Raw genomic sequence first — 19,689 nt, forward strand, 5'->3', positions numbered from 1 at the left:
GAGATTGTATTAAAACGGCGCCTCGGAGCCCGCGACACGCGGGCATCGATTTTCAATGGCGCAATGGCTTGGCTCGGCTCGGCCCGGCGCGGGATATGTACTCCGGCGCCAACCCCACGTGCCCCTCACCCCCTTCAGCCCTCTCCCTCTTACTCGCGAATCTCGCCCATACGATGCCCTCTCTCTCTCTTTCTCTCTCTCTCTCTCTCTCTCTCTCTCTCTTGTGTATGTTTGGCAGCATGTAGACGAATTTTCTCCCTCTCTCTGTGCTGCTCGCGTTTGGTGTATAATATGCACTCTGAGTTAAGAGATGCAGAATGCGCATAGTGCCGACGTGCTATTTTATTATATATATATATATATATATATATATATATATATATATATATATATATATATATACACACACATATATATATGCAGATACGTTGTGCAATGATATCGATGTGGGCGGCGTGATCCCTCCCGTAGGAGCAAGCGGTGAGCGATTTCTCTGGGTGCTCTGCGTCGTTTTTGAAATGCAAACGGCCCTGCCTCGCCTCAGAACTGCGGAAGAACTTCAGCCGGCCGCGCAGTCAGAACCAAGATTTGGAGCTTTGTTTGGCGTGTGCTGACCTTCGTATGAAGCGCTGTTTCCTTTTAAGTGTTGTGTGCGAAAAGTTGGGATGGGAATGGTGCAACTATATAGGATGCCTTTCCCTTTCTCTTCCTTTTTTTTTACCTGCACCAATTTATTTTTTTTACTTTTTTTAGAAATCTAACTTATCTATGTCCGCGCCTACTTGAACTGTGTTCTGCTGAATATGTATTCCGCCCCTTTCCTGAAAGAGCCTCAAATGTGAAACCAGCAGTATGTTCAAATAAATAAATAAATAAATAAATAAATAAATAAATAAATTGCGTGTGGCAGATGCCACAATTGCAACCCTTCATCTAAATTACTCGATGAGACGGCGATTACTTCTACGCGAAACCAAAATGCTTAATTTAATAACTATAACGTAAGTTCAGGAACTTCTTAATTCATTATTAGGAAACGTGCTTCGATCTACGAATTATGCGGGGTGAATTCGCAAGGCGTATCCACTTCGCACGAATTCTCAGGACAGCGCCCGTTTCGACGTATTAATTTTCAAAGCGTCCGACGAAATGCATTGGCGTTCCGGTTACGTTTTTGAAAAAAAAAAGAAAAGTTGTTTTATGCATTCAAAGCCCAAATGTAACTGGAAAACCACCGCATTTTGTCGGACAGTTTGAAAATTATTATCTCGAAACTGGTGCAGTCTTTAGAACTCGTTACAAGTGGATACGCCTTGCGAACTCACTAGCTATATTTCGTGGATTAAAGTATGCGCCGTAATATAACAAATTTTGTAATTAATTAGCGTAACTGTGTTAATTGTTCAATGAAGCATTTTGATTTCTCGTTGAAGTAATGGCCGCCTCATCGAGTAATTTAAATCAAAGGTTAGAAATGTGCTATCTGCCATAGGTAATTTTTTTAAAATTTTGGTGCAACTATATATATATATATATATATATATATATAGTCTGCGTGAGGAAGAAAACCAGCAACGAAATTTGAACTCATGGTGCTGAAACGTTCAAACAGTAACAATAAAGTAAAACAAAATAAATAAAAGAGCGGTTTTTGTGTATGGGCACATCACCCAAATTTAATTATACTAATTTATGGGACGTCGATACACAGCTTCTAGACAATGAATATATAGTTCATAGAGACAGACTCTATTGTGGTTGACAGGATTGAATCAATACTATACCCACTTCATATTCCATTCCATCTTATGCCTCGTTTCTATTGTCATAGATTTCACTATACCATCGGCCTATTTTTGTGTGCAATACAGGACAAAGGCGATCCTGCGAATCAGTTAATCAGTTAATCACACCAGTTAATTATCTGCTGTCCTCGAGAGAACTTCACTTCCCTTGCCACGCATTCTGTTCCTCCGATAAGTGACTGGCTTGATAAGTGGCCTAACCCCTGCCATTTGTTCCTCTTACTTTGAACTAGAACATAGGCTACCCCCCCCCCCCCCCCCTGCTCTTGAATTCACAGCGCTGCCTTCTTTTCTCCTAAAGTTACGCCTATCATTTTTCGTTCCCACTGCCCTGTCCTTTATTTCTTTTGTCACGCTTCTTTGTTAACCTCCAAGTTTCCGGTGCATCCGCATGCGAGTACCGGCAAAAATCACTGATTGCACATTTTCATTTCAAGGAATAGAGCGGTAAGCTACCGGTCATGACTTGGTAATGCCTGATCAAAGCACTACGGCCCACTTTGCATCGAGCTAGAGTGACTACGGCAGGCTACTTAAATTTAGGCGTACGTTTGTGTGTGTGTGTGTGTGTGTGTGTGTGTGTGTGTGTGTGTGTGTGTGTGTGTGTGTGTGTGTGTGTGTGTGTGTGTGTGTGTGTGTGTGTGTGTGTGTGTGTGTGTGTGTGTGTGTGTGTGTGTGTGTGTGTGTGCGCGCGCGCGTGTGCGCACGTGCGTGTTATCACTTGCTTGTTATCGCTTATAGTTCTATGCACCACACGTTATGCACCACACGTTATATAATGCTGCATATGAAAATGCAGCATTATATGCCGTGTGCTGTTTGTAGATACACATCTGTATCGTTCCAAAATGTTTTTTTTTCCGCTTCGCCATTTGTACTTTGTGCGGTTGCTTATTTTCTTTTTTTTTTCTTGTTCTTCTTGTTCTACTAACGAAGACGCCCACCACCCTGTAACGGCCCGAAGAAGGCTCACGGTATATCACTACACGTCGCATCAGACGGTCGTGAACCAGACCCGCGAATCGCTGACGCGGGCACGCGAGGAAGATGGCCGCCGAATTCAACGCAGCGCCCGTGCTTTTTCTATGCGAGCGCAGTTTTGAGAGAGAGAAAGAGAGGGACAGGGAGAGATAAGGAGAGAGAGAGACCACCGCCCGCCCTCTCCTCCAGGTTTCAGCCCCCGGCGCTGTCGGAAGGCGAGCGCGCCACGAGGCCCGGGCCTCGAGAGAGAGAGAGAGAGAGAGAGAGAGAGAGAGAGAGAGAAAAGCCGGGCGCGAGCTTGCGCCGTCGGTGGCGCCTGCGAATATCGATTTCGCGGCCGCACTTCCTCTTTTATTTTTTTCTCTCTCTCTCTCTACCATTGCACGCGAATACGTGCGCCACAACAACCGGCAGAAAGCGTTGAGTTTTCTATAGCATTTACATATAGTTTCTATATAAAATTTTTAACGGTAGTGTGTTCACGGAAGCAAGTACCGGGCGGTTCAGCCAGCGTGGGGACGATGATTAGTATACATCGATTTGCCTAAACTTCTGGCTTCTGGCTTCAATGGCATTGCGACTTCGCAAATTATGATTTTCCAACAAGATATTGCGTTCTAAACGCAAGGATTCGCCGCGATGACGCATGTGTGTGCACACACTAATTGTTTTGCAGTGATTACGAAACGGTGACTGCTTGGAAACTTTAGAAAGATCAAAACGTAAACATTAGCGTTCGAAGAAAGTCACGAGCGCACGAAGAATAGACAAATCCATGTACTATACCTCATCGTTGCCATGGCAATCAAACGTTCGCAGTGTCAGAATTCACCCTAGTGGTATTTGCAGACAACTATATATCGCAGAAAGAACGTCGTCCATTTTTTAAGCTCCCTTTTCACATTTTCTTTCTTTCTTTTCTCTATATTTCCCGGACCCTATGTTTATTTATAGTTAAGCAACAAACAGCAACGGATACCTCTATTTACTATTGTTTATTGGATTTCAGTTCGTGAATTCAGCAAAAAGGATACTTTCCAAATCGTAGACAAATTGTGGCTGAACGAACGCATTGCCGGATTATTCGCCAGCACCTATAATACGTAACCCTGTGCGATCTACACAGCAGACACGCATGACTGGGAAATCGCTTGCATATAGCGGCTCAAAGTGATGCCAGCCACCAACCGAAGGTAAATTCACCTATAACACGTATAAATGTATACGACTCTTAGAAGACGATGTAGGACATCTATGAGACGTTTCTGTATATATAGATCCTGCCCCTGCGGTAAGTGGCAAATCCATTTATAGCAGAGCAGCTTCCTTTAGGTCTCTTCTTGAACGTTTCGTGGATGGATGTCAGGCCGAGTGTGCTGGCGGGTAAACAAGGGCGTGACGATACCGGAGAGATTACGAGCAAAGTTGATGACGTGCGCTAATTCTGATACCTGCTCGAGATAACCTTCATAGGAACGGTTGTAATCTAATTTGGAAAGCGGGCTGATCTAGCCCGCCGTGCTACGCCAGAGCACCCACACGCCGCATAGCATTAACCCCAACACAGCTAACCCATAAGAATAAGTACCCTCAGCAACATATATCGGCTGGTCTATACCTTGAAAGCTACAACGCTCGACTTCGACGATTATCCCCCGACGTATTCTGCCCACTGCTCCAGAGTCATTAGAACCAAAGCGAAGTTCACTGCACACCTACACGCTGCGTGTATATATAACGCATTCAGGCGGAGCTACGTGAAGCCAACGCCCACCGAGCGACAGAAAACCACTCCCCAGATTACGGCAGCCACAGCACGCCGCTCAGAGAAAGGCCAACTGCCTCGACAACTCCCATCAGCCGCGTAATCCCCCCCCCCCCCGACCCCCACCCCCAGCGCCTCCTCTCCTGACCCTATACACCGACATTCTTGCGCGGACCGCGTCGCATTATCATCAAGCACGTCGGACAGAGTTGCGAAAAAGAGGAAAGATTATCCTCGTACCTCTGGGCCAAAGATTATTCGAAAACAAGCCTCCCAGGCGAGACACGGCGTTCGACCGCATCGCCTTCCTGCACACGTTGTACATGGAGCACAGTACAGGCGGTGAGCTCGAAGCGTGAGAGTTGGCTGCGGCGCGACACCTTTCGTTGCCTCGCTGGACGCGACGCGTGTACGTGGTAAGGGAAGGAGGGGGGAGGGGGGGGTGACTCTATTGCACGTGACGTGGGTACCGTTCCTGATAATGCTCCGCTGAGTATGCTGGGGCGTCCTGCGCACGCTCGCGCACCACATTATACGAAGTTTAAGAGAGCCGTAGTGGTGAAGAAAAAAACATAATCCGCCTCTATTCATATGGAAGTGGATGTACGTTAGACACGCACAACCGACATTGGACAAGTACCGCCACCCCGAAGTTAGATGAAGTTAGACGGCGTTAGACAAGTACCACCGTCACCAGCGAAGTACGCCACGCACGCACGCACCTGTGTGGAAGAGCAGCATGCATCCTCCCTTTTCGAGACCCTCCGCCAAGCGCAAGTGCCTTACTGAACTAATTGAACTTTTCGAAGTAAACTGTGTCAGAAAATTTGTAAAGTTGGACTTACACACAAGCTGAAGCCACGATAGCTCCGGATTCTAATTCGAACATACGAGAAAACATAATTGTGTTACGCGGTAACTCAAAGACAAAGCCCTTTGCCAGCAGCCGTTTGAGGTCAATCTGGGTGGCCGCGGCCGCTATGTGGCGGTACAGTTTTTGGATAAGCACGAGCCCACGAAAAATCCTGAATGACTAGAGGATAACAGCTTTGCTGTTAAAGAAAATAAAGAGCTCGCGATAAGTGTGCTCTACGTAAGTACAGAATACGGCAGGAGAGGACGAAAATAAAACATTACACAAGGGTAAAATTTCCTCGACAACCCTTGAAACGACGAGTCTGCAAGAGAGCACAGAAACGCGTCGGGTGTCACGTTCATCGGTCAGGTTGTCCGCTTAGTGATTGACCGGTTTGCTGATTGAATGATCGATTACGAATTCATCGATTATAACATGCCGAAGGGACACGACGCGTGTGAAGGTCGTCGCAACGGAGAACACCCAGGTTAGCTGCAGCCATCTGCTGTTTCTAACATAATAAAATTTAGCTTGCTTACACCTTTACGCAAGCGTTGGAGTACCGCAATATGGGGCTGTTAAACGCAGCGTTTAGTAAACGTAACAACCAGCGTACGGTGTTAATAGTCCGTCTGTACGCATAATGGTGGGTCTACAGATGCGTTCTGTGTCTCACACGGCCATGAGAACTTGCAAGTGAGCACAAAATTGAGGACACGTTTGTGTAACAGTCCAAGATGGTGGCGCACGCATAAATCGAAAATAAAATCGTGTGTATAGCGTTCGCAGTCTCTCTGTTGACCAATTTCAGCTTTTACCAACTCTTCACGTTGACTGTATACTGTTTATGATTTTTTTCCGCCGTCACAAATCGCTAATGACTCCTTTGGCCCCCTTCGGTGTGTTGCCTTCATGACGCAAATAACGCTGTAAAAAACCGGAGTCTGCTTCTGTCAACGAATCCATGCCAGATCGGAGACAAATCCATGTAGTACTAATGATTCCTATTGTGGCTGAACGACCCTCGCGCCTCTAGTAATTATCTAGTATGAAACCCTAACCACTCTACACGGTGGGACCCTCATGCTTGAGAAACTGTTTGAATATAGTGGCCAAAGATGGCGCCACCCATGAACCGAATATAAAATGGTCTATAGGATGTACAATATAAGATGATTATAGACTATTCAAGACGTCTACTAGACGAAGTTTAGATCATGTTTTACTCAGCGGGCCTTGCTCTTGCAAGTCACTTTTTTATCCTTCATCGCGTTAGGCCAAATATTGCCAGGAATTATGTGATCGACAGCTCAACGTGGTTGGATGCATTCAAAGTACACCTTTATTTGAACTGATCTAAACAGAATTTCGCAGGATGCCCGGACCTGTTTTATGGGACTGTAACGTGCGCCTATAGGTCCACGGTCGCTCCTGTATTCTGAGAGCCAAGTTATGACTCTGAAAAATTGCTGGATGGCACTAACCTATAACATATAGACGGCCGAAAAAGCGCCTGCTTTGGCTAAATATATCGTCCTGCACAATTTCAGCCTGTATCGATTTCCAGCGGATCACCAACTTATTCAGTCTCCCGAACACACCTTGTCTACGCACAAAAAATTGATAAAAATACATCTATAAGCACGTGGGGTCGTCTTTTGCAGACGTGCCGCTTATTTAGCTTTGTAGGCAAAAAAAAAAATTAAGAACAATATACTGTGTTGACCTGCTATATCGTATAGCCATCCCATCTCCAAACGCGCGGAGTACGATAGAGATAAAGCGTAAGCGAAAAAAAGTAAATGCAATACACGATACGTGCAATCATAGTTCAAAAGACGCACCCTTATGAAAATGGATTTAGAGTTCCTTTAGAACTCCTAATGAGTTCCTATGGAGTCAAAAGGGACTCTATAGGAACTCGCGATCTATGGAGTCGTCTGCATAGAATCTCTATAAGAAGTCTATAGAAACCTTTCTATAGAAACAAGTCATTTCACACACAATAGATGTGTTATAGAGGGTGTATTGACGTCCTATGTACTGAATTCTATAAAGTAATTTTTATAGAATGTCTTTAAAACTTCTAATGCGACCTGTCTATAGAATGGCTCTCCATTCGTTCTCTATAGATGTTCTATAGAGATTGTATTGATATCATATGTACTAAATTCTATAAAATAATGTCTATAGAAAGTTTTTAACACTCCTAATGCGGCTTGTCTATAGACTGACTCTCCATTCACGCTCTATAAGCAGTCTATAGAGGGTTTATTGTCATCATATGTACAATATTCTATAAAATAATGTCTATAGAAAGTTTTTAACACTTCTAATGCGGCTTGTCTATAGACTGACTCTCCATTCAACCTCCATAAATGCTCTATAGAGGTCGTATTGAGATTTTATGTACCAAATTCTATAGAAAAAATTTTATAGAACATTTTCGGAAACGTTCTATAGAGGTCGTATTAACATCTTATGTGCCAAATTCTACAGAAAAATGTTAATAGAACCTTTTCAGAACTTCTAATGCGGCCTGTCTATAGAATGGCTCTACATCCTCCATAAAAGTTCTATAGAGGTCGTGTTGACATCTTATGTACCAAATTCTGTATAAAAATTTATAGAACGTTTTCAGAACTTCTAATGCGGCCTGTCTCTAGACTGGCTCTCCATTCCCGTTCTAAATATGTGCCATCATATGGCATACGTACTGAGTTCTGTAAAGGAACGTTTATAGGACATTAAAGAAGCTAAAGTGCGGCCTGTCTAAGAACGGCTCTATATTATCACTCTATAAACAGTACCCAGTATCCAGTGCATCACCGGATTATGGGTCCATGCAGTGCCGCGCGCTGGATGCATGGGGCGCTGGGCAAGCGCGGCGTACTGGGAGGCGCTGGTTACTGGTGCGAAAAACAGCTCTAGCGCGTTAAATACGCGGTGCCTGGACACCGTATGTATTTTTTGTAATATAGAAAGCAACAGATAGCGTTTTAGTGCAATATAAATCGAAAAAATGAACATGTAAAAACAGAAGTGCTCTGACCAGGATTCGATCGTCGTACCTGCAGATCCCCAGCCCGGCTCATTACCGCTACGCCACGCCAGCATACGGATATGGCCGGATAATTTAGCATATCAAAATCGAGAAGCAGTTTTAGTTTCACAGAGAGAAGTCTTGCACAGACGTGGTAGATGCGCTATCGCCCACCAACTAAAACTCACGCCTGTACCACAAAGAAAAATTTGCTCTCCTCCGTATTCAATAGTGTGCTCGGAAGTGCCATAACATAGACTTTCACTTGCGATTGGTATTTTAACTTCGAAAAAAGTCCTAAATGAACCACCGACCAGGGACGCTGCATGAATAGGCTGCTACTGCCGATTTCGATAGCCGTTTCTTGTTGTTCACGCGAGGGGTATGCTATGTTTTCTTAGTTCAGTGATACCTTTCAGTCTACACGTCTGTCTAGTCAGTCTACACGTCTGTCTAGTCAGTCTACACGTCTGTCTAGTCATTCGTCAGAGAAACGCAGGCTAGTGCTGGGAGCCTTCGGCGACAGCACATATACCTTCGTTTATGATGCATCACATCGGCGCTCCTCACTTCTTGTGCTGGCACTGTAGACATGAAAAAATTGTTTATTTAAAAGCACCGATGGGAAATCTGAAATATAAAGTAATTTATCCTTTTTAGACTTCTTGATTCTTGAGGTTAGACGCGCCGATAGCGTGCAGACGGACTCGGCGGATACGCTATGCATAAGCTTCCATGGGGACTGATCTCGGCGCGGGTAGCTGGCGAAAGCTAAAATGTGTGTATTTGAGCCTCAGAACTCTTTTTAGTACAATAGTGAAAGTGGAAGCGCACGAATCGCCTCAGCCTTGTTATCGGTGCGATAATATCAAGCAGCGGTAGGCTTCGAACTCGGGGTCCGTTCGAGCGCGTCTGAACGACTTGTGGATTTCATGTCCACTCCACAACACTGCGACAATGGCGATAACTCCCAGTCATACGTTACGTGCGAACTACTAAAAAAGCGGCGTCCTCTGCGTTTGCGTGGTTTCGTTCAAGAATTTAGCTGTCCGCCCTGTCAAAAGGCAAAATGCAAAAAACGAAAGTGATTTTCAGTGTCACATGTGCAGGAATAAACAAGGCAGCTCACGCACCTTTATTCCATGCTGCGACACGAAATAGTTCTATGACCCTAAGATATAGCGTTATTTAGGACAAGAGACTAGTATCAAGCCATGAAATTGTATAAAGCATTTAATATTCAGCAGCGCTCGTCCTTGCGTACTGGAGCCAGCGCGGCACAAACACAACTAGCGCCGTTTCCAATGCGAGAGTCTCTTCCAGTGTGACCCAGCTCTTATCCAGCGTTCTCACTGGTCTCGAGTGAGTCCCAGCGAGCGCCAGCGTACCCAGTGCGATCCAGTGCTCAAAAAAAAGAAAGAAAAAGAAAAACGCGCTGGTTTCACACTGGAAGGCACTGGAAGACGCTGGTTCTTGCAATCGGCATTTCAGAGGTTTTTTACTATCAAGTAAGAGCATCGTTAAAAAGACACTCATTGACCAAGGCAAACATCACACTAATCTAAATTAGGAAAACCCAAGAAATATAACGGAAGCGCGCATTCTGGTTTATATCGCATATGCAGGTAAATCACAAAGATGTATACCAAGAAACACTAAGCAAAACTGCGCCTTAGCAATCGCGTCATATCTATTTGCTGGCATGCAGTGACTGCAGCACTTGGGGCGGAAACAGATAGAACGCCGCCGCACATTTCTGGCACATACCACTCAAATGCGACAAATGCACGCTGCAGAAACGATTCTTTGTTTTCAAGGAATCTTGAAAAGTCACAGACCATATGAGCGCGATCCGCGCATGATAAGCGCATCGCCACGAAAGCAAGATAGGGAACACATAAGCATAACCTGTGCCTCACGGGTAAAATTAAAAATCATCGTATATACATTGCTGTGCGACGGACACAAGCGCACGGAAACATCGCACACTGCACATGTGTACCTCCGAGGTTGTGTCGACAATTTCTAGGCTACACTTAAACGACAGCAGGAAGTTACTTCAATGAGAAACGAAGTGAGGGCGCAGGCACTGCAGGTAACGGCTGCGCATAAAGTCAGTTAGGGTTTTAAGGCCAGTGACCGAGGTTGAAATCGTTAAAATCACACCGCAGCGATAGCTTACACAGGGTAAATTGTCGAGATCTTGAAGGCCATGCTTTTTGCTGACTACGTGTGGCATAAGCGATTCAAAAGCAAGAATACTGCATGTAATTTATTTCTGCCCTAAACTATAGCACACAATATGAGCATGTCAATGTTTCTTCTTGTCTAGCAACATATGTATGTAGTTTGGCTCAAAGGCCGGCTCAAAACGGCACAAAACCTGCTGTAGTGTGGGTATTATTGTAGGAATCACGGAGGCCACAGCAGCCGCACTATTATACAGACGGCACTGGCGGCGCCGGTATTTTCGTATTCAACGCGACAGGTAGAATACGAAGATACGGCGTGTTGTTATTGCTCTGTCTCCAACGGTTGTTGTGCGAGCTGCATCGATGTGTTTGTTTGATCGTGTGTTATTAGGTTTGCTGTAATGAAATGAGACGTAGTTCGCGAGCACGAAAGTGCCAGAAGATGGCTTGAGTCTCGCTGTAAGCACGCCGTATGCGTGGCGCGCCAGCTAAATGTGGACCAACGATTTTCAAGTCGTGGAGTGCGTTCCCTTTGTCTCCGCTTGTGTTCGTGGAAAGTTTGGTGGACGGCGCAAAGAAGTAATGCGTATTATTAGCGTGCCTCAGCTCGTCCACTACCCAGTGGCTTGTTGGCTGCAAGTAACATCGCAGACGCATCACTGGAAACTTGGAGAGTGCCTTTCGACCTCGTCGTACTGTTGAAACGGTAAGCAATCGTGCTCGCCAACTACACGTGCGTTCATCCGTGTTGTGTGTGCTTCCCGTGTGTGTATAGAGTGCCTTGTGAACGTAGCAAGTGGAACACCGGCGTCAACAGTGAACCCTGTGCTGATACTTGCTACGCGCTGGTTGTAAAAATTGTGTACGCAACTATTGCCACAGTGCGGAATTGATAATCCTGATAAGCGTTTGCTTCCGCTGAGAAAAGTTTTGGAAATCGTGTTCACCTTGTGCAGCTGTGCATGAGCTCCCGCTTGTCTGCTAAAGTTGCATAGTAATGACCTGTCTACCTCTTCTTCGATTCTTTCATCAATTACGTCTCCTCACTTATATATGCTTCGACGTTGTGCACAATATCTCCTTACGAGGTTTTTGGCTAGCGTACAGTTCTAGGGAAAAAATGTAAGCCAATCACAGCTTGCTACTAGTACAGCTTTATTTCCAAGACAAAATGTGTTGACATAACTGACTTAACTAAACATGACAGGGGAACGTTGCCTATACTAAGTAATGGAAAAAAACATAAGATTGGATTGTAATCTGCTGCTGCGGCGCGTCCAAAAGTTTATTTGATGTAGAGGTCCCTATTGTCATGACATTCGATGATTTCAAGCATTTGCTCTCTTTCCACATTAGTGCAGACATTGTTTTCATGACTGTTTTAGGAGCTGATTGCATGTTTTCACGATATCACAGCTTTATTGTGCCACTGCTATAAGCTAACATAGAACTCATTTTGTAGTGGCGAGGCCGTGACCCACAACATAAACTACAAGATCGAGGAGCCCCCAGAAATGCAGACCCTGTGGATATATGGCTGCAGCAGCATGCCGTGTGATCTGGATGGTCATGTCAGGTGTGTATGAAATGTATGTGTTCCAAAAAGGGGGCTTGGTGTCATTCATGGTGAAGTTTGTCAAGACATTACTTAATGCAGCTTACTAAAGAGACTAAATATTTATGCAACCTTATTGAACTTGCTACCTATTTGTGTGCATAGCTATTATGCCCACATTATTGTGTTCTGTATAAAACTATACCTAACCTTTCCTGATGTTTAGTATTTCTATTGTGTAAGTTGCTGACCTGCAAGTGAAATATAATTCTTGCTTTGTACGTAGTGTATTTACGACTTTTTATTGTGGTTTTATTCTTTGAAAACTATTTCATATGCTGTACCCCTTATTTGCATAATTTTTTTCTGTTTGTGCTACAATCTCATGCAGTTTGCTGTGCAGGTAGGAATTCGAAGTGTAGTGGACTAAATATGTCACAGGTCTAAGCACGTAGTGTGCACACCTTTGTTTATCATTGATATCTTTACAGTTACTTCTCTGTTCCCATAGTAACAGCCACTGCAAAATACACATTTGGTGAGCTTTAATTTCTTGAAAATTAATATGACGGTCAGTATTTACTATGCTGCATTTACTTCAGTAGTACATAGGCACAGTCTGATATGGATACCTTGTGAGCTGCACGGGATGCCTTTTTTGTTCGTTGCATTAAAAATGGGGGCTCACCCACATGTCTTACTATATATGTGGTATGCCTCATCGATTTCACTTGTCAATTTTTACGGTGGACGAAAACAGATGAACGATTGTAATCCAACATGAAGCCCCGTTGTGGAAATGTACGGCCAAGTTGGATGACCGTACTATTCTTTTGAATTACATATGGTGATCTCTTATACACATACGATACCGGCCAGTTTGCCCTATGTATGCTTGACCACATGTGAAAGGGATACAGTACACTGCCTGTGACACACACGACAAATTTGGTGGTATCTTTCACCGAGCAAGCCTCCCTTGCCTGCTTGCCTTTCTCAATTCTCTTGCACACTGCTGTGCATATAGGCACCCTGACAAGAAAGGCTTGCTTAGGTACCACTAAATTTGTCTTGTGTCTGTCAGGGGTAGTGTAGTCTATTCGTGTGATCATGTGTATATTTGGTCAAATGTACATGCAGCAGATTGGCCGGTGCTTCAACACGTGCCTAAGACAGCACCATAATTCACTCCCCGGATCAGTATGTTTGTCCCACTTGACCATGCACCAATGGGACTGGGGCTGCACGCCAGATTTAGACTGTTCATCTGTTTTGTTCAGCTGCGGCAACCAACTGACCAACAAGTTCGCTGAGGAATGCCACATAAAAAGACTGGGTCACAATCTGTTTACTGAATTGTCTGCAACCTTCGTAGTAACAAATTTGTTTGTTGCAACTATTTTTAGGCACATTATTTCTTGTTAAATTTTCTGCTTGACCTACAGAGCAGTTATGCAATCAATTTTCAAAGTTACATGATTAGTATAATTTTTGTTTTCTGTTTTTCACATGCCATGTTGCAAGAAGGACCCTTTTTAATTAAAACTGAATTACCTTTTCAATTGCAATTGGGAAGTCTTATCATTGCGTTTAGGATACATATCAGTGCACATACCTGTGCTAGATTAGAAACTAATTGTTTCAATAACTCAAAAAGCACGAATATACTGTGTCCATTGTATCTAACAGTGACACTGCGACTGTGTTCCAAATACCACAAATTGGCACTTATCCATCATAATTTGTGAAAACAACTTAAAACATTATTGTTCCCCATACAATGGATACTTGCATGCATCATCATGATTGCTCAAGCTCCATGTGAGAAATTTATTATTGGCATATTAAGCATAGTACATACCAACTATAGCTAACAGCGGCTGGAATATTAATTTTGTCTACCGCTCAGCAATAGAAGCCAGTAGGTCATTCCCTTCTTTTCAAAAAATTTTTTTCCTATGGACAGTGTGACGTCTGTATAGGACTCTTAGCTCATGGGCGTTCCTGCTTGCTTATGTTATAAATGGGGAATGTGTTGTCATTGCAAGATGCGATTAATGTGTGACTAGGCTGTTGTCGTTTGGAGATGCTTTTTGTCATCAGCAATCATATTCTACTGCCAGGCACATTGGCCCAGTGCTGATGTCACAGAATCTTGGGAAAGTAAAGATATTGTCAAAAGTGATTCTCAAAAGAACTGCCGCTGTTTGGCATAGTGGTGGGGAGGTGGGGTGTTCTGCCACTTTTCTGTTAAAATTTTTTTCTGAAATACGGAAATGAAACTTAGCATAATGCTACAACTATATAGATATTTGTGGCGTGTTTGTGCCTGCTAATACATTATGGCTGAATGTTCATTACACCTTTTGAAAATTAATTTCAATTGTATTTTCCAGGCTCCAGCGTCGCCGTTACTAGACGGACCAAATGAGGCCAAAAACTAGCCTTTCCTCTGTCCTTTCCTGGGAAGTGAAATAGCAGGTGATCATGTAAGAATGAACTTGAAACATGTGAGCAGTAGCCAAAGCTCCATACAGGTCATGCTGGTGGTTGAATGATAAGACAAACCGCAATATTTATTTGTTTACTTATTCACTTAATATTTATTTATTCATATTTCGTGAATACTGTGCAGTTTTTCAGCAAGGAATCAGGTAAAATAAAGAAATATCATTGCATCAAAGTAAACATGTTATTTGGAAAAGCATAATTCACGTAGCACAGTACCATGATAAAACAACTTCAGACAACTAGTCTGCTTTTGATACGAATTCATGAAAACTGCAAATTTTGAAGAAACAGAGCAGTAAGGTTAACAAATCTTACTCACAACTAAAAAATGAGATCACATTTCTGTTGGACCTAATACCATAATTTAATCTGGCAAATTAGAGATACCATATGCTGCTCTAATATACAATCACTAATTTATGAGTTGATGCGCGAAACTCTCAAACATTGCAACAATTTCATGTAAGCTGTATATTCATATATAAAGTTTGTTGACTTTAGACATAGCAGATGGAGTCTGCAGAACTGTTATATCTCTTTCTGGCACAGAGACGGGGATTAGTAAGCTTCGTAGTGTTATCTTCCTTAAACCTGCCAAATAGTTCTTCCTGCAACAAGTTGAATTCTCAAATGCCACAAACTTAATTCAAATTAGTGCTGTGGTTGTCTCAAAAGTATTTCTGTATTTTGGACGTATTTGAGTAGGAAAATTTGCAGAATTACCGACCTTGTGCTAGTTCTTTTTTATTTATTTACAGGTGCAAACTAAGTCCTTTTCCTTCAAGTTTTGCTATTTTCAGCAAATTTTAATAAAAATTGATGGTGTTAATGTAAAAACTATGATGTAAACATTTTTAAATGTATCAAACATCACCAAATTTGGTTCCGTAGTTGCCAAGAAAAACTATTTTACTGTTCATGTGCATTACATAGGAGCTCCTGAGCTAAATCTCTTTTTTAGTCATTGCGTGTGTTGGTCTGGTTTGTATTTCTCACCCTAATTAGAATATTGGCTCTGATCTCAAAATTGTTTCCCTTACAACGAAATACAAGCTTTTAAACTTTGTACGATATATGCTGTACTGCTCTATGAAAACCACTGTTTGCCACATTTTTGCAGGGCCTGCCAGTGCTAATTTTACACATAAACATAGACTAAAATGCTGTGTGGTTTCGGCACATGGTGTACTTATCTGTGAAAGCCATTATTTGCCACATTTTTGCAGCGACTGCCAGTGTTATTTTTGCACTTAAACAGACTAAAATGCTGTGTCGTTTCGTCAGGCTGACACAACATTGCAGTGCACATTCATATCAGTCTATTTTCAGGCTTTAGTATCCAACCATTCAATGTGCACTGCTGGAACAGGCACTCCTTTTGCAGTTTTAATGGTATGGTTTCTTGTCCTAGTCAAGCCTGTTATTGCCAGGTGTCAACTGTAATCACGTCTGCCACTGATTTTTTACCTCATGTTTCCTGTGTTAGCACCACCAGCTTGACCTGAGAAGCATGTTGGCAGCTGCAGTTTGTGTGTTGCAAGTTCTAGTCTGAAGCGTGTATGTCACATATATGAGTCATGTATCTAATCTGAAGGGCAATAAACATTTCAAACTGAATACTTTGTGGTTGTAGCACCAATTATTTTGCCACTGCATTTACTGTAGTCCTTATTGCCTACAGTAGAACTTTGGTAAATTGCAAGTACTTAACACATGTCGGCCTAGCTTTTATAGGCATTTGCTTGTAGGGACTCGAAAGCAACTGCATAGAAATATTCTATAGAATTTTGTCTTTAGCGTCTCTACAGCAACTCGATAGAAATATTCTATAAAAATTTGCCTTTAGCATCTCTATAGAAACTCGATAGAAATATTCTATAGAAATTTGTCTTTAGCATCTCTAAAGAAACTCGATAGAAATATTCTATAGAAATTTGTCTTTAGCATCTCTAAAGAAACTCGATAGAATTATTCTATAGAAATTTGTCTTTAGCATCTCTAAAGAAACTCGATAGAAATGTTCTATAGAAATTTGTCTTTAGCATCTCTAAAGCAACTCGATAGAAATGTTCTATAGAAATGCGTCTTTAGAGTTCCTATAAGAATGCGGTGGCCAAATAACTTTTGGAACTCTATAGAAAAATTCTATAGGCAATCAAAATAAACACAATAGAGTTGTATAGAGAAAATTCAAAAGACTTTCTAAAAGAACACATTAAAAATTTTTGTAAGGGCACGCATTCGCATCGTACACTCGCACGTATAAACTCGCGTGGGTGTGTGGGTGTATAACGGCCCAAGACGCGTTCAGCTGAGCTAACAAAACAGGAGGTAAATAAAGGGGGACGAGGCGGGCTGAGAAGTGCACCCCTCCCACCCAATCCACCCAAAGAAAAAAAAAAAGCTGCGACGTAAACCGATCTGAGCCCCACACGACTATCGAGTATATATAGGATATAGAAGCACGCCCGTCCTCATCTGTCGGGAATAATCCAAAACGCACACTCTTCCCACGACGCAGCTCGCCTATCTATCCCGACCCACACCCGCGCACCGAACCAGATGCAACCCTATACGCCGGAGCTCTCTCGCTCCGCGGCAAGCAAGCACCGCGGGCTCAAACTCCGAGTGAAGTGTTCGACGACGACGCCACCACTCTGGCATAGACGGTGGGACGATTCAGAAGGGCGATGAAAAAAATAATAATAGCCGTCAAACAAACAAAGACTATACGTGCAGGGAATCGATGGAGCGAATGGGGGGGGGGGGGCGAGAGTGGAGGGAGGGCTAAAGCCGGCCCTCGCATGGAGCCGAAAGTTTGCGCTCTCGGCGTGAAAGTCACCGCCCGAGTCAAACCGCGAGAACGCACAAACTGGTGTGCAGCTGCGCGCGTAGCACGCTAGCTCTGTGGGTGTGCGTCTGTTATGTGTGTGCGTATGTGTGTGTGTGTCACCGTGAGCCACAGGCGAGTCTGCCCAGGGCGCTCACTCGCCCACTCGCCCACCCTCCAGCGCCTCCCCCAAGTTTTTTGCCCACCCCCAGCACACGCATCGTGGATTTGGGATTGAAAGGTACACACACATCGCGCGTGTGGTAGGCTGCATGGTATAGGTGCTGCCGCATATACGTGGCCCATGGCAGTGGAGTATAGGGGATAGCAGTTGGGTCGACCGTATACACATACGAGAGCGTCAGCGAAGCGCAAACAAAGCGTCGATCGTCCGTGATCGAGCGTCCGCGTGGGAGGAAAAAAAAGCGGTTGCGGTTGCTTACTTTTATGTTCTTTAATGCGATAGCATTGTACGGAGCTGTCACTGGCCTTCACTTTTAAAAAAGAAAGAAAAGAAAAAGTTGTTGCCCTTACTACCCAGTTGTCACACTGTTTTACTACCTTCGTATAAGTGCAGTTGATGGTAACGGTAGATCTAAGTAACATATGACTAAAGAACCTAGTCGTCTGTTACCTAATATATTTGAGCTACCAATTCCGAACGCAGTTAACACTACCGGAAACAAAGTTTCTGTTCTATAACGCGCCTATCGAAATCACTCTGGAATACGTCTGAGCTCGTCCGATGTACGCGTTATGGGCTATAGATACTTTGTATCCGGTGATGCTAACTGCGTTTGGTATATTGGTAAAAGTGAGTACCTTGTTTAGTAAGTAAGGTTACTTAACTATATCGTTACCAACTGCATTTACACCAAGGTATAGTATTAAATAGCGTGAAAACTGGGTAGCACTAAGGAAAATTTATCGGAGCGTGTTTCTCGATGTAATGTCAAACGCAAAACCATACCGGCCATCAATGCGAGAAAGCCAGCCCGGGAGGCGCGGTCGGTGTGCAGTTTAAAGCGACTGTCTACCGCTTTTCAAGGATCTACTGTACATTGTAGCGCAAATAAAAAGCCTATACGATTCGAAGTGCCTAAGTATGCAGTGGTTTCGCTTGTCATATGCTTCACTTGCCAAATGCAGCGGTTTCGTTTGCTATATATATATGCAAGACCTTTTTTATGCCGAGATACAAGCGCGCCTGTTTCCGTCGATATGACACACAATCTTCTAGTTCCCAGCTCCATCCAAAGAGATGTTCTCAGCGGTAACACAGTCCCCTTTGAAGGAGACAGTGTGTGCGTCTATAGCATGCAGTGAGAAAGAAGGAAGCATGCATGGTTGGCTGTGCGAACGGCGCACGTACCGTGAGGTGTTGGAAGAGCCAGGCTCGCATAATGTTGGTGGCCACCTTGGGGAAGATGCCGCGCTTCTTCTGGCGCTTCTTGCCTCTGTCTTCGTCTTCGTCCTCGCCCGTGCCGTCGCCCGAGCCCACACTGGCATCGCCTGCGAATCAAACAAAGGCACAGGTTCGAGCACCGAGACACAAACGAGCACGTGACACGCATAGTTTCGATTTATTCTGATGACACATCGACAGGACTAATCGTTACCTGCGAATCAACCAAAAGCACAGGTTCGAGCACCGAGACACAAACGAGCACGTGACACGCATAGTTTCGATTTAGTCTGATGACACATCGACAGGACCAATCGTCGCCAGCGAATCAACCAAAGGCACAGAATCGAGCAGAGAGACACAAACGACAACGTGACACGCATAGTTTCGATTTAATCTGATGACACATCGACAAGACTAATCGTCGCCTGCGAATCAACCAAAACCACAGGTTCGAGCACCGAGACACAAACGAGCACGTGACACGCATAGTTTCGATTTAGTCTGATGACACATCGACAGGACTAATCGTCGCCTGCGAATCAACCAAAAGCACAGGTTCGAACACAGAGACACACACGGGCACGTAAGGCTTATAGTTTCGATTTAATTTGATGATAGATCGAGGGCGCTATAACTTGATTTGCCGTAGTGTTCCTGTATATGCTCCCGCATGGAGCATATAAAGGAACACTACGCCTGCGGGAGCATATGCAGGGACACTAACTTGTCGGATACAGAACTCC

General features: G+C 43.8%; 1 protein-coding gene and 1 long non-coding RNA gene across 7 annotated transcripts in view; one reads left to right on the forward strand and one right to left on the reverse strand.

The window, feature by feature from the left end:
• The window catches only part of LOC135896389 (homeobox protein Meis1-like), a 441,556-nt gene that overhangs the window by 91,097 nt on the left and 330,770 nt on the right, over nt 1-19,689 (reverse strand). For all 6 annotated transcript variants that reach the window (XM_070521828.1, XM_070521829.1, XM_070521826.1 and 3 more), the window contains one exon: nt 18,911-19,050. In XM_070521828.1, coding sequence (XP_070377929.1) covers nt 18,911-19,050 — 140 coding nt within the window. The remainder of the gene's footprint in view (nt 1-18,910; nt 19,051-19,689) is intronic.
• LOC135914782 (uncharacterized) lies at nt 10,992-16,221 on the forward strand. Its single transcript, XR_010568414.2, has 3 exons — nt 10,992-11,348; nt 12,105-12,218; nt 14,594-16,221. It is a non-coding gene; the product is annotated as an uncharacterized lncRNA (long non-coding RNA).

Source organism: Dermacentor albipictus, chromosome 7, assembly GCF_038994185.2.
Source record: "Dermacentor albipictus isolate Rhodes 1998 colony chromosome 7, USDA_Dalb.pri_finalv2, whole genome shotgun sequence".
NCBI classification, from domain to species: domain Eukaryota; kingdom Metazoa; phylum Arthropoda; class Arachnida; order Ixodida; family Ixodidae; genus Dermacentor; species Dermacentor albipictus.